The 14506-nt window shown below is 41.6% G+C and overlaps 1 protein-coding gene across 9 annotated transcripts in view; it reads right to left on the minus strand.

The window, feature by feature from the left end:
• nolo (no long nerve cord) overlaps window positions 1-14506 on the minus strand; it is a 67609-nt gene that overhangs the window by 16429 nt on the left and 36674 nt on the right. For all 9 annotated transcript variants that reach the window (XM_070211829.1, XM_070211828.1, XM_070211823.1 and 6 more), the window contains exons 8-14: window positions 12404-12533; window positions 10719-10821; window positions 10442-10537; window positions 8027-8263; window positions 7675-7955; window positions 2919-4087; window positions 2339-2450 (exon numbers count right to left, since the gene is read on the minus strand). In XM_070211829.1, coding sequence (XP_070067930.1) covers window positions 2339-2450; window positions 2919-4087; window positions 7675-7955; window positions 8027-8263; window positions 10442-10537; window positions 10719-10821; window positions 12404-12533 — 2128 coding nt within the window. The remainder of the gene's footprint in view (window positions 1-2338; window positions 2451-2918; window positions 4088-7674; window positions 7956-8026; window positions 8264-10441; window positions 10538-10718; window positions 10822-12403; window positions 12534-14506) is intronic.

A 14506-nucleotide genomic window follows, 5' to 3' on the forward strand; every position in this document is an offset into this window, starting at 1 on the left:
GTTGTTAAGCGGCTGCAGGAACGTCGCACAGTGGCGCCTTGGGCCAAAAAACGTGCAATAAATCACTTTTTCGACTTTGTCCTAGAAAGTTGTGACCCATACCAATCGACAGGTAATTGATCCACTATTACAAATATGTAACCCTTTTTCAAATCAAAAAATTTTTGTAAAAGATATGAATTTTCAAAGTTGAACAATTTTTCACTTAAAAAAAACACACCGTTTTTAGGTAATTTTTCGCACTTCCGGGGGGTTTTTCTTAAAAACTAGGTATCGAATCGCTTTGCTTCTTTTTTCCACGGATTGGTGTGTTAGTTAAGAGTAAAAAAAGTAAAACATATTGCAGTTTGCCATGCGCATCTCTTAGTTATGAGTTATTTGCGAAACGTCCATTTTTTCCATATTTTTCAACTTTGATGGAAAATAAAAAAAAACTATTTAATACTATTTTTTTTATACTTCCGTAAAACGTTATTTGGACTTTCTTCTTGATATTACGAAAGTTGTAGCTGCGTCCGCCTGCGTCCGCGGTTTTAAGAGCCAAAAAAGGGAAAAAAGTCATGGTCCCAGAAATTGCATATGGCGCAACCTTGTGAAAGATTTGTCCAAAACATGGTTTTAAAGTCCTGAAAATGTTATATGATGTTCAACAGCTCGATATAAGAAATTTTAGTTCTACCACTTTCGGAAAAACTCGCTACTTTAGCGGGAAAACAGCTATAAATAGCTAAAATACGGAAGGCCGTAACTTCTAAACTACAGAAGCAACAGACTTGTGCTGTATCTCGTTTGAAAGGTTTTTAAAAAAGCTTTAAGCGCCTCCTAAATGTAGTTTGTGTAAATGTAATATTGAAAAAGATATGCACAAAACAATTTTTTTTTAAATTTTTTTGTTTAGTTTTTTTTATTTTTCTCGAAAACAGCTCTAACGATTTTCTTTAAAACTTTAAACTGTATAGCCCTTGAGATTCCTTAAATTTTGGTATATATCATGTTACTGTAAAAAATCACGTTTAAATAAAATAGCCACTTTTGCCAGCTCAAAACAACTTACGCTGCCTAAGCATTGAATTTAGTATGTGCGAATCCAAACTGTATTCTAGGGTCATGGAATCACAACCTTGTCACAGAGTTAGAATCTAGTAATTATAGTCCAGAAATGTTAAGTCTATTGGATTTACCAAGTTTACCAAATTGTGACCATTATTTCAAAAAACATGAAATATAAAAATTTTTATTTTTAAAAAAAAACTTTAATTTTTTTTTTTTTTGTTTTTTTAGTTTTTAAAAATTAAAACATAAAAAAATAAACTAAACAAAACGTAATTTTTAAAAAAAAAAAAATTTTTTTTTAAAAATTCCAATTTTTTATTTATTTTTTTTTAATAAGTTTTAAAAATTACAACATGAAAAAAGAAACTAAAAAAAACAAAAACTTTTTAAAAAAAGTTTTTTTTTGTCGGAAAAAAATGGATTTGTTTTTAAATTCTGACTTTGCCGATTTGTAAGTACGCCTCTGCCACGCCCACTCCCTGTCTCAAGCAATAATTTGAAAGGTGGATCAATTATCTATCATTTGCCGTTTACAAAATTCAATTATCTTCACTGGTTCAAAAGTTATGATTTATTACCAAAAAAAAGTCAAAAGGCGCCACTGTGCGTCGGCGAGGGGGAAAAATGCAAAGTGCCCAAGGAAAGCTGTCATTTTGCTTTATGCCGGGAAAATGAAGGATGTGAAAATGGACTTCACTAGTAACTTTATAATCGGAAGCGCCATTTGCAAATAAAAAAGCTAGGAAGATGATTTCCAGAGCTGCTAACCCCTTTCCTGGGGCACAAGTTAATATGTCATATTAAAGCCAGTATCCTCTTTAAATATTCCTGTTTGTTTGTAAACAGCTACAAAAGTCCTAAAATAAAAATGTATTATAAATTCTGGGCTTTACATCCTAGTATGAACTCCAAAAATGACTCTCCTCAAACAGGGATTTAAAACATAAAAAACTCTATGCAATTACTAAATCTTTTAAAATTATACAATGACTTTCTTCCATTATTATAAAATCTAGCCTACCGTATCCAAAAGCATGGTACTAGTCTTTCATTTATTTAAAACGAATTAAATGCACCTTTTTGAAATTGTGTTAATAATTTTCATGTCACTAAGTATAAGTAATAGCTTGCATACAAAATTCTACCTCAACTCTTTTTATTATCAAATTCGGCCGACTGGGCCAGTAGATTTACACGCAACCTGCCCTATCTGGAACTGCTCCAAAGTAAGAAGTTGAGCGAGAAAACTTTTGCCAGAAGGTCGCACGACAGGCCGCTTACTTACCCATTAGCGGGGCCATCAGTTCCAGCTCCACCGGAAGTGCCTGTCCCTCCCGCCGACGTCATGTCCGCTGAAGTGAGAGCCTCCGTGTCGCTTCGCTCACGCACCAAGCGATCTAGAAAAATAAAGGTAAGTAGAGGGGCAAGCTTTACTTAGACAAACTGGCTCATTAGGGAGATTTATGAGATAAGGTACAAGGTACATGCAGATATTATTATAAAATAAATAAAATCACTTTTTATTGGCCTTGACCAAAATGATGCTACTGAAAACAAGTCTTAATGTCATTGAACAAGAGAAATTCTTCTAAAAAATATTTAAAGTAAATATGAATAACATCTAATATTTTCGACCTATGTATATATTTACAAATCTATTTTTGCAAATATTAAATATCACGTTATCGTATTTCATTCAAATGTTTAGAACTTCAAATCTTTGCATTAAATATGCAGATCATTTTCCTTTTTAACCGCGGCATTTAGAATTTCTTACAAAAGTCCATTCATGAATTGTACTTTTACCTTTCAAACTCACTTCCCATTACTGTCTTTGGGAGTAACACTTTGTACTGATTACCCACCTGCCTCCTGTCGCTCCAGCTCCTCGGCCTGCTGGCCCGGCTTGGCCTTCACCTCGATGCTGATTTCCGCGGAGCTCAGTCCGGCGTGGCAGGAGTAGACTCCGGCATCGCGGAACGTGATATCGAGTATACGCAGGGCGCCCTTCTTGGACACCTTGAACTTTCGCGAACGCTGCAGCGGCTTGTGATCCTTGCTCCACTTGATCTTGGTGCGATTGTACCGCTTCACAGGGCACTTGATCTTCACCTGGGTGCCGAAGAAGACCACCCCGGCGCCGCCCACCTTCAGGGTGATCTTGGTCTTCTTGGGATCGTGCTGGATGTGCGTGGAGTTGCTGATCTGGATGACGGGCTTGGGATCCTCCGGCGGGCAGGGCTTTACGTTGCAGGGCTTTTTGTCCGCCGGCTTGGCACTGGGGCACATCGACTCGGGTCGCTCGATCTTGTGCTCCTGGGCCATGATCTGCTTGCACTCGACCTTGCGATCCTTGAACCCGTAGCCGCAGGTGTGCGAGCACTTGGCCCACTCGCCCACCTCCCAGCGAACGGGGCAATCGAGAACGTTGCAGTACTGCCGATCGGCTGGCGGCGGCTGGGGGCACATGCTGTTCGGCACCACCATGGTGTTGTCGCCGCCGCGGGTCACCTCGTGGATGCACTGCACCTCGCGGGTCTTGATGCCAATGCCGCAGCTCTTGGAGCAGGGCGTGTAGTCCGAGTAGTTCCACCTGGGCGGGCAGGGGCGATCGTTGCAGGTGCGAACCCGCGCCTCCGGCTTGGTTTCCGGGGAGCAGAGGAAGGGCGAGACCACCCGGCCATTATCCTCCCGCACGCAATTGATGATCAGCTCCTCGACGCCCCCGAGGCAGGAGGCACTGCAGGAGGTGTAGCCCTGCTCCCGCCACACGTACGTCTTTCCCGGCTCCGAAACACCCACTTTGATGGAGTCCCTGGGGAACTGCTCGTCGAAGCTGTGCGAGGGCAGCATGCAAGGCTCCTCCGCACATCGGTCCACCTCGTCATGCGGTTTCTTGCCCTCGCATAGCGAGTCGTTCACCGTGGCCACCGTTCGGGAGTATTCCAGGAAAATCTTGCAGTTGTAGGCCCGTCGGCGGATTCCCTCGCCGCAGGTAACGCTACACGGTGACCACTCAGTGTCCTTAATGTAACTGTGGATTAAAAAAAAAAACATTTTAAGATCCGTCAAGAAATGATACCTAACTAAGAATTTTATTAATGCTTTTTAATTGATTAATCCAGTGTATATTTAATCTTTATCATCATTACCTTCAATAAATAAACTTGAAGTCATTTACAAATTGATAACATGGTAATTGAAAAATAAATATATATATTAAAATAAACCTGCAGGGTTAAAATGAAATATTTTAATGTAGACACCTAGAATGATAAATTAAAAAAAAATTGATATGAATAAAAATTAAGCCGCAGGGCTTAAATGTAAATAAATTTAAATGCTCAAACCTCAAATGATTAATTCGAGTATTCCCAAAGAAATATGTTCCTTTCGTGAATGAAAATATATATTAAATTTTACGCCTCACCGACGGAACTTTCACAACTCTACCGCATTCTAAATCCCAGTGCAGTGTACACACTCATGCTGTTATCCATGGGCGATTCCTTTGCACGTTCACCCGCCTGCACACAAATCGAATCAAATAAAACTTGTGTCAACGCAAAAACCATCGTCCTGCACTCTCCCACAGAGTTTTCCTCCTGCCCCCGTCGTCCATTTCCATCCAGAATTAAGCAAATTCCATGCTACATTGGACCCCCCACGTTCTACACACTGCATTTCATTTGATGCCGGGACAGGACACATATTTATTGAGCCCCTCTGTGCTCGACCCCAAAAAGTATGCTACGCGAATGAATCGTTTGAGGGAACTCGAGTGGACACCCGCATGGCCTCCACTTTGTGTTGTTTGTAGTGGAGTTCCACTAGTGGCAGGCACTGTACGGGCATTGTTTTGTGGCCCGAAGTGGTTTTTATGGCCACGTTGACAGTCCATAGAAACGGACTGGGGGCCAGAGGCTGACAAATCCGCTGGACAGGAGCCGGAGCCTCTCTGCCCTTTATTGATTTGTAGTCAAATTGTAGATGCGAACGTCGCATTAAAGTGGCGCCAAATGGCCGCAAACATCTTAGCACTGTTCTCTAAGTAGGTCAACTCGCTGACTGCACAGTAAGAAAATAGTTCCAAGATCATCGTTAGTTTTATGTATCATCAGTTAGTTTTCTATCTTGTTTAAGTTGATAAACTAATTTGTGGGTTACTCAATTACATTTAATGTACTGTAAAAACAAATAAATGATTAAGAGTTACTCCTGATTTTTATTTTTATAAGACTACTGGTATTTATATTTATTTTGGTTACTAATTATCGGATTTTTGTGCTCAGTATAGACAAGCCGCAACAAAGTTTTAGTTGTTTTTCAAATGCTTTTATTTTATTAAAAAAATGTAAAACGAGCTAGATAAAAGAAAAACCCTGCTGTCCTCCTAAAATTGTACCCCTTAACTTATAATCCTAAGGAAACGATTAATCAAAATGAAAATACAGCCGAAAGTACATAACTTGAGCTTTCGCAACTTCAATTTCCTTAACATTTTAACTTGAAGTTTTCTATATATCTATATTTTTTCTTGGCAGATGGTGTTTAAGATATGGAAGTTCGACTGTAACTTTGTTGCGTTTAAAAGTAAACATGCATCTCCCTACAATTTCTGAAAGTTATTTGATGAAGGAGCCCAAGTCTTTGAGTGCAGTGTATAAAATATGGCAAACCGATTTTTTTTATTTTTCTCAGTGATGCTGCTGATTCTGATTTCATAACCACCGCGCCGCGTAGGCCATGCGCGTGTTCAGAACTTTGTTTGCTTGTATCTCCTCTCATTTTTTTGTTTGTCTGGCTGGCACGCTGCCATCGCCAATCTCTTAGTGGCCTTTATTGTTGCCGCATCGGCATCGGAGGCCAAGGTTCTGGTGGCGGCATCAAGACGCGACTTTATGGCGGCGCCAGGCTGGAATAGTTTCGGCTTAGTGGGCATCGGAAAGGAAATGTAAGGAAAAGATAAGTTGAATGCCTTTTTAGCGAAATAAAAAGCGGCACTTTGTTGGTTCTTGGTCAACGGTCCATTGGATTCGAGAGAAATGAGTTTTTCACTTCCATATATTCTTTCTCTTAGCCATAGGCATTTAAAACTTGGGTCATTGCTCGACAAATGGAGTTGGGAAATGTCCTATGTGATGTAATTAATAGCAATAATTTCCATATAATTCAAAATACTTATACAGTTGGACTTATATAACCCTCCATACATTCTACGACTTTGATTGCTATTTAGTAATTAAGAAATAAGCAAATAAATCTGTACATTACTACAATAGGATTACTCATCCCACTTCGTAATACCGCCTAATGTCAAAGATCTTTAAGCTCTTTTTGGAATTGACCAGAACGATTTCCTGACACCCCAAACCACACTTCCACATAAATAAGTGTACAGGGATTTCCAATCAGAGCTGTAATTTATTATTTCGCCTAAGTATTCCCCACGCGCCAATTATCCGATAAAAGCCCTAGGATTTGGGCACTCGATTCTAATGATTTCATTGTGATTCGATTCCTTCGCTTGTTTCCCTGGCTAATTAAAGTGTGTAAATACCTAAGAGGTGCTTGGCCGTTGTGAAGTGAGTCCACAATTTGATATGTTTGACCTGGCTTATCGGCGGGACTTTATCGCTTACCAATAACAATGAAATGGGCACGTCAAAGCGGCACTTTAATTGTCATTAGGCGCACTTTACCGCACTTACAACCTACTCCAGTTCCAAGTCGATACTCTGCCCACTCCTGTCCGAGGATGTGGCTCCGTGAGTTTGTCTAATAGCCTTAATTTTAGGTGTCGACACTGCTCAAGGACATTATGATGAGTCACGGAGAGGGGCTGGTGTGGGTGTGTGTGTGTTGGCCAAGTGCTCCAGAGAAGTCGAGTCGAGTGGCAGCTAAGTGGGCTGAGATGGCGGAGAAGGACGCGGAAGAGGGCCTAGCGACGCACTAAAGTTGAAATATGTCAAGTGCTGGCTTCGGGGCGAGATAAGGCTAGTGAAGTGGTTGGAGGAGCCAGGGGCCTCGACTCCTTAAAGATAGTGAGATCGAGTCAAAAGCCCCTGGAAGGCGTAGTGAGTCATGTCCCAAGGGAAACGGATAACCACACCAACCATATTGAGGCGTGACTTCAATTAAGCACCGACAATAATTATTGAAATGTGCGACATGCTACACAATACTCAACTTAATTTTCTGGGTGGAGAGGAAAAGTATTGCTATCCTACAACATTCTGGTATAGAAAAAGCTTTTGCAGAGAACTAATTTAAGAGATTCGTAATCTTTGCTACTTGGGACTAACTTATTTATCCTAGAAAATCGGTTTGCTCTAATTAGAATAGAGTGGTAATAAATTTTAATGTGGTTATTTAACTCATTTTTTTTGTCCGTTGATTTGAAAATATCAATTACTAACTTAAAAACTTAGATTTAAAAATAACCAAAAAAGGTTTCTTTTCTTTTCTCACCGTTTTGTACTTAAATTAATATTCTCGTGCTTACACTAACGAATGTGCTTTTAAGAACGAATGTTCACAATTCAAGAACAATGTGCTTACATTTTTCTCTCTGTGTATGTATCGCGACTCTAAGTTAATTAATACACCCGCCCTACTTACGTGGGGTCCAATGAGGGTCCATCCGCTCTCCCGCCTCCCCGATTGTAATTATTATTCGAATTTCCGCTCATCAGGTGCATGGTGCGCGGCTCATCTGGGGCTTCCTGCTGCAGGCGGCTCTGCGTACGATGGGAGTAGCGCAGGGGTTGATCGGCATAGGACGGGCCCTCGCCGTCATCCGTATCCTGGCCCGATTCCAGGTCATCGATGTCCTCGGCCTCGTCATCCTCTTCATCGTCGTCGTCATCCACATCCGAGCTGTCCATCTGCCGCTCCGATCGCTGCGATGGGAGTTTAAAATTTCCGTTTAAGCTGAAAGGGGCTGAAATCTTTGACAGACCACCAGACTCACCTCGTTCAGCGACCGGCTGCTGCCCACGATGATGGTGCCACCACCCTTGTTTGAGGACCCACCTCCTCCTCCGCCTCCACCTCCGCCTCCTCCGCCGCCACCGCAGTGGATTCCAGTGGAGCACTGCTGCATGCTGCCCGGCTTGGTGAGCGGATCACACTTGGCACTCAGGCTGCCGTCCGTCGATTTGCATTCGACGCCCCGCATTTGTATTCCCTGTCCGCAGGAAACCGAGCACTGTGGGTTAGAAGAGGGACGGGGTGGCACAGCCGTGAGCATTATAAATTATTTCAATACGCTCCCTTTCCGCCGTCATAAAAAGGCATTTGTTTGCACAAAGTATGAGCCGCAGCATGACAAAGTGCGCTCCTTCTTGGCAAATGTTCCAAGTGATGCGGCTAAAAAACAAAAAGGCAAATCCAACTGAGACTCTCTAACACCCCAAACCACCCTAAGGCCCCACCTACACGCACACACGGACATTCAACCCCATCGCTGGCCCGCATACAAATGCAAATTCCCACATTGTTTGTCTTTCGCCGTGCCACGGGGCGTATGTGTAACGTCGCAGCTTCAACTCCATTGTATATTGGCTTAAATCCCACTTCATCCCCTTCTCATTCCCCGCCTTAATGCCGCTTAATTTTGTGGCATATATTTTATTAATGGACATAAACGGTAACGCGTTTTTTAATAGGTTCGCTTGGCTCTCGCTTTTTCCATTCCATTTTTCCATTTCATCTCATAAGCATTATGCGAATTCATTTAAAACGCCGCTGTGGATGGTCCTGCTGAAAGGTTTGCGGTTACCTTTTCGAACAAAAGAGTTGGCAAACAAAAAAAAATTTACAGGCAAAACGGCAAGGAAGTTTTATTATATTTGTGAAGTTCATTAAGTTGTTAATAGGCTGACGTTAAGTAGTTTCCACTCATTTTTTTCCCATTTTTCCGTAAAAGTTAAAAGTGAAAAGGCTTTAGAGCTACTTTTTAATTATGTTCTCCGAATTCCATTAGCTCTGTAATGGAAGACAGTCAATTGACGAGCAAAGTTTTCCGCTTGCGAAAAGGAAAAGCTATTGAATATAATTATATTACAGTGCAGGAATCTTAGTGAAGGAAAACAATCGATTGACTAACAAAGTTTTCCGTAGTGTGAAAAGCCAAAGATATCAAATATTCTATTATATTAAAACAAGACCTGTCATAATTTAATTAAATGTTTACCCTTTCTGCTTCGAACTTATTTTAATAAAGAATAAGCAGGACTCATGCCTAACAGTCTGCTCCATCTTCAACCCTAATCCAACCCATCCAAAAATACCTTTTAAGCCACCCCAAAACGTTAAGTAACTTCCAGACGAAATAAAAACCTAAGACAATTCAATTAAGCAACACATAAACTTGACACCCCCGGGCGGGCGTCCTAAGTCCCCGCACATACATGCCATTTATATGTAGAACTCTTGGGTTGGGGAAACATTAATAAAGTTGCAGTTTAAATGAACAGCAACCAAAGTGGAAGTTCAGTTTGAGTTGGGCGCCTTTAAACGAAACAGGGAAGAGGTAGCGACGTAGGTGGTAACTTGCGACCAGACAAACTTGAGTACCATGTTGATTAAGTTGTACTAGTACTACTAGGGCTATTGCCAAGAGGAAGGGGAGCGTCTCAGTCTCAGTCTAGCGGCTAGCAGCTTATTACGAGCCACCAAGCAAAGTAACTACAAATGCGGAAAAAAACCAGCAAGGAAGAAAGGTAAAAGAGCCTTGTCGAATTATGATTGCTCTATCAGAACACCAAAAAAGAACTTGATATAAAACAATGATAAATTTTATATTAATTAGTGTCAATTTTGACACCATATTTATTTAATATGGTCGAAATATAAACAACAGTTCGAATTTCGAGTGTGTTTTTTCGCTGCTATTTTTTAAGGTCAGAAAATCTCCGAGAGACAGAATTTAGCAAAATTTTTTAATATCAATTTTACCAGTATTGCATAGTAAACGCGTTTTTTTTTTGCGTTAACAAGTTAGCAATTGAAAATAATTCTCAAATAATTATATGTAATAAACAGCATTTTTTCATAGCCAAGTCGGCGATTCTGTGTTCAGACTGAAGTTCAAAAACGAGCCACGCAAAAGGCATTCCATAGGGGATATGCTCCTGACCAGCCGATGGGGCAAACAAACAGCAGCGAGCAGCGGCAACCCAGACATTTAGCTAAGTATACACAAAGGGCCCAGACCAGACGTGGCCTCGTCAACGTGCAACGGGGAACTTGCTACTTGCAACGTCTACGTCTGGGTCCTCCACTTTTTTCTGGCTGCAGCACAGAAAGTGCACGATTATTACACGACTTGCTGGGAAGTGTAAGTGGGCTGAGGTGATGAGTTGCTGAGCCGTAAGGTACTTACGCCGGTCCAGTCCTCGACCTCCCAATGCGGACACTCCTCGATAATGCAGGTCTCTTGTGTTGGCGGCTTGGGTGTGCGGCACATGATATCGGCAACCTGTTGGAGAGTGGGAGGGGGGAGGTGTGAGAAAACATGGCTATAATGTGTTGGGCTCCTCCCCGTTTCCGTATGCAAAATAAGCAGCGTTTCGAGGAGGCGGCACCGCAGCTACTCGTAATAGCCAGGCACTTTTTCGGCCATCCTCTCGGCCACTTTGCCACTCTGCTCCAACACTCACCCTCGTTTTGATGGCGTTCGACTCCTCGGCACAGACAACCATCCGCTCACGGTAGCCGTGGCCACAAAGTCGGCTGCAAGTGCTCCAATCGTCGGTTATCCAGCTGCGAATTTACAGAGGTTAAATGCAAGCGGTCAATGGGAGTTACTCGTGAATAAGCAGTACAGTACAGAAAGCAAATGAATAGTTGCCGAGAGCAATGAAAAGAAAACAATTTCACACGCTCTGAAATATGTTCAACCTAAAGTGCATGCGGTTGGGTGTGAAAAAGGAAAATGCTCCAGGGAAAGGGCAGAAGTACAACGGAATGCTACTGTTATTGGCTGTTAAATAGTTCAGCAGCGGTAAATCGCTGGCATCACTCGAGAAACTGAATGGAGCAGCTAAAAGTGCGAATAAACCGAAACGCGGAAAATTAATTGCGAGGAATTTAGAGGAGCATTAAATGGTTATATTCGAGTCCGGAATTAAAGGGCATTGAAAAAAGTAATTTAAAGGTAAAATATAAGAATAGGAAACCAAATATTACAAATTTTATTTTTAAGCTGATTAAATATTTATTTGTTTAATATATTTCTTTTTAAAATCTAATAACAATTCGTCATTACCTAAGTCATCCAATCAAACACAAAATCTCACAAAACCAACTCCCAGACAGACCAAATCAAATACATAATCGATGCCTTTGCCCGAAGGCAAAGTCGCAAAGCCGCGAACAGCAATAAACATTTAGACGGAAAACAAGGCCAGGAAGCACCGCAACGAGCGGAGATTAGAATTCGAAGGAGACCCCGGACATGGAGACATTCGCCAAATTGGCGTAAACTTTTGGCTCACTTCGGTTTCGGTTCGCCCTGGTTTTGGTTTGGAAAATGTAACCAAACGATAAATAAGCGTGAGGTTGCCAGCACTGAAAAAAAGAGAGGCGGGTAAAAGGAAAAAGGACGAAGGACGAGCCAGGGACAGGGACTGGGACTGGGAACTGGCCCCCAGCGACTGGAGACAACATCCGTGTTCGACTGCTCGGCGATAATAGTGTGCCTGGGATGGCAATCAAAACGTGCGCCCGATAACCGACGCCATTTAAATTGATAGCTGGCCAGGTGAGAAACGGCAACCGAATTTGTACTGAGAGAAAATTTAAGTGAAAAAAATGTTTAAAATTATGTTATCGGTTTACCTATTCTAGTTCAGATATACAACACAATTTTTACTTGAGAAAATAATAAAATATTAAATTAAGAAATTATATATACGTAAGCTCTACCTTTTGCAAGAAAAAATCCAACATTATTAGTTTTATTTGATATGTGAAACCTAGAACTTTTTTTCTTTATTTTATTAATTTACAATGTACAAATATTTTATTACTTAAAAATTGTTTAACACTTTTTAAACGATATTAGCACTTTTTAAAATACATTTTCTAAAGATTTAAAATCCGATAAGTAATCAGAAAAAATAACTGGTTAATATTTGTGTTATTCCCATTCAAATTATAAATTTACTCAAACATGAGAAACATATATTTGTCGCAGTATATCTGCGGTTACCTCGAGGCCCTGGGGAAATGTTTGGCGGGACAGGGATGTGGGGCTGGGCCTGCGGGTAGCTTAGGCAACTGTGTTGGATGGTGGATGGTGGCTGGTGGCTGACAGCCAGGCTCCCCAGGATCGAGTACTTACCGCGGAGGACAGCTGTGTGTATTACATTGCTCCACCGACGCCTCCGGGCGATTAGTAAGGCTGCAGAGCGTATCATCCACATCGGCGTTGGTTAGACGATTCCTGCATATAGGACGAGACATTTTGTAACCTGAGGCAGGCGAAAGGCGAGAATTCGGGGAGAGGGAAGAGAAGAACAAAGAAGAAGAATGTTAGTAAAGGGCGAAATTGGAAAGCGCATTCGAGTGCTTTGTTTTCGCTTTAATTTTCGTCTTTTTCACTTCGCTTCAGCTGCACTTTAAAATCAATAAAAGTCAGAAACTTAGGGAATTGTGTGGGGGAAAAGTGGTGGCAAGGACACTGCTTGTGCAACTTTAATGCCACTTAAGGTACTTAAGACAGTCGCAGCACAAAAGCAGTATGCGTCCAGCTTAACACGTTATTGCTGGAGGGTTGATTCAAGTAGTCAAACCAAAATATTCAAAAAATTCTAATAGTAGAAGCTAATGATATATTTATTTTTAATGTTTTTATCTGATAATTATCAGATTAAAATGATTTCAAAAAGAATTTTTAATTTTATCTATTGTTCTTTAATTTTATAAATTTAAAAATTTCGGAAAATAGTTACTACTTGAATCACTTACGGAAACTATTTGATGTACTAAGCCCTAGCTCAAGCGCTAAGCGATCTCTCCCCAAGCAACTGCCAAATCAATTTCTCAGATTTAATGGGTTAAATGTCAGCTGCTAACTGGGTAAAAACGGGCATCAGGCCAAGTTGAAGGAAGGGGGAGAAACTCCCAAAAGCGCAACCGGAAATTGGCAGATGGCAAAATGCAGCCAGTGAAGAATGACGACCGAGGTGGGTGGGGGTTAGGGGGAGTTTCGATGCGAGGCGAAGGAGTCGCCCAATGCATAACGTCATAACGATCTGTCAGTTTGAAAAATCGTTGCAAGCTCCTAACCCTCGGATCTCGGTGTATACACTCCCTCGGCGAGCAGCTGTGACGCTGATTTTGCAGCTATTGAATTTCGCTTATAAGCTTCATTGCCAAGTGTGTGCGCCATCGTCATCGTCGTCGAGTTTCTCCTTTTTATCCTCATCAGATTCGCCTCCCGCTGACTGCGTATTCATGACACAATTGGCTTAAGGCAATTGGTAATATCCTCTCATGGCATTTACGTCAATTGTCGCAGCCCAAAGAGAAGTCATCTCCAGCTTGGGAGGAGAGAGGAGGGAGTTGGGAGGTCCAGGGACAGGACTCCAGCGAAAAGCGGGCCATGACCCAGTGGATTTGTAAGGCTCACAGCATCCAGCAGGCTGTCAGTCTGGAGCTTATAAAAGCGGCCAATCCCTGCCAATTTTCATCACCCATCCTCGCTCCTGATTTTCTCTTGTACTTTTCGTTGATAAATTATGAAGAACGGAATTTTTAATGGGACAGGCCAGCGGGCCATTTCTTTAATCAAAAGCAAAGTTCAGTTCTACAATTACAAAGGTGTATAAAACTCCAAATACTCGTAGAAAGTTTGTAGTTAAATTGGAATTCTATTTTTTCCAAATGTTTCTTTGGCTCACAAATAATTGACATATTTACAATTTTATCCTCTTCCAGCTTTATACAATTTCTGGTTTGTCACATTGGTAATCCAGAAACATTTCACTCCAAATATCCTGAAGTGCACAAAAAAAACAACAAACTAAATGAAGATTAAGTGTTTCCAATTCCGAACAAGCTCCATTAGACAGCAGGGAGTGGGTACTGAAAAATCGAGAGGAAGGCAAGTAAGTGCAGCAGACAGTTGGAACTCCTGTCACGTACATGAGAACTGCAGTTGTCCAACTGCGAAACTACCCATCCAAATATGTATAATTGAGCATAATTGATTTCGTGAAATGTGTGCAATTATGTGCCCACGAGGGGGCAACGAGCACTGAACATGAGTAAAAGCATTTCGGTGTCCACGGCAAAAAACCCCACTACTAAATCGGATTGGCCCGAGTCTGAACCCCACAGGTGACCATTAATTCGAGGGTGGGCCAGGCCAAGCGCTAGGAAATGCCCCAAAGAGACCCTGGGCACTGAGCACTGCAGTGCACTTGACATTTAACTGACATCT

The sequence above is a fragment of the Drosophila takahashii genome, chromosome 2L, assembly GCF_030179915.1.
Source record: "Drosophila takahashii strain IR98-3 E-12201 chromosome 2L, DtakHiC1v2, whole genome shotgun sequence".
In the NCBI taxonomy this organism is placed as follows: Eukaryota; Metazoa; Arthropoda; class Insecta; order Diptera; family Drosophilidae; genus Drosophila; species Drosophila takahashii.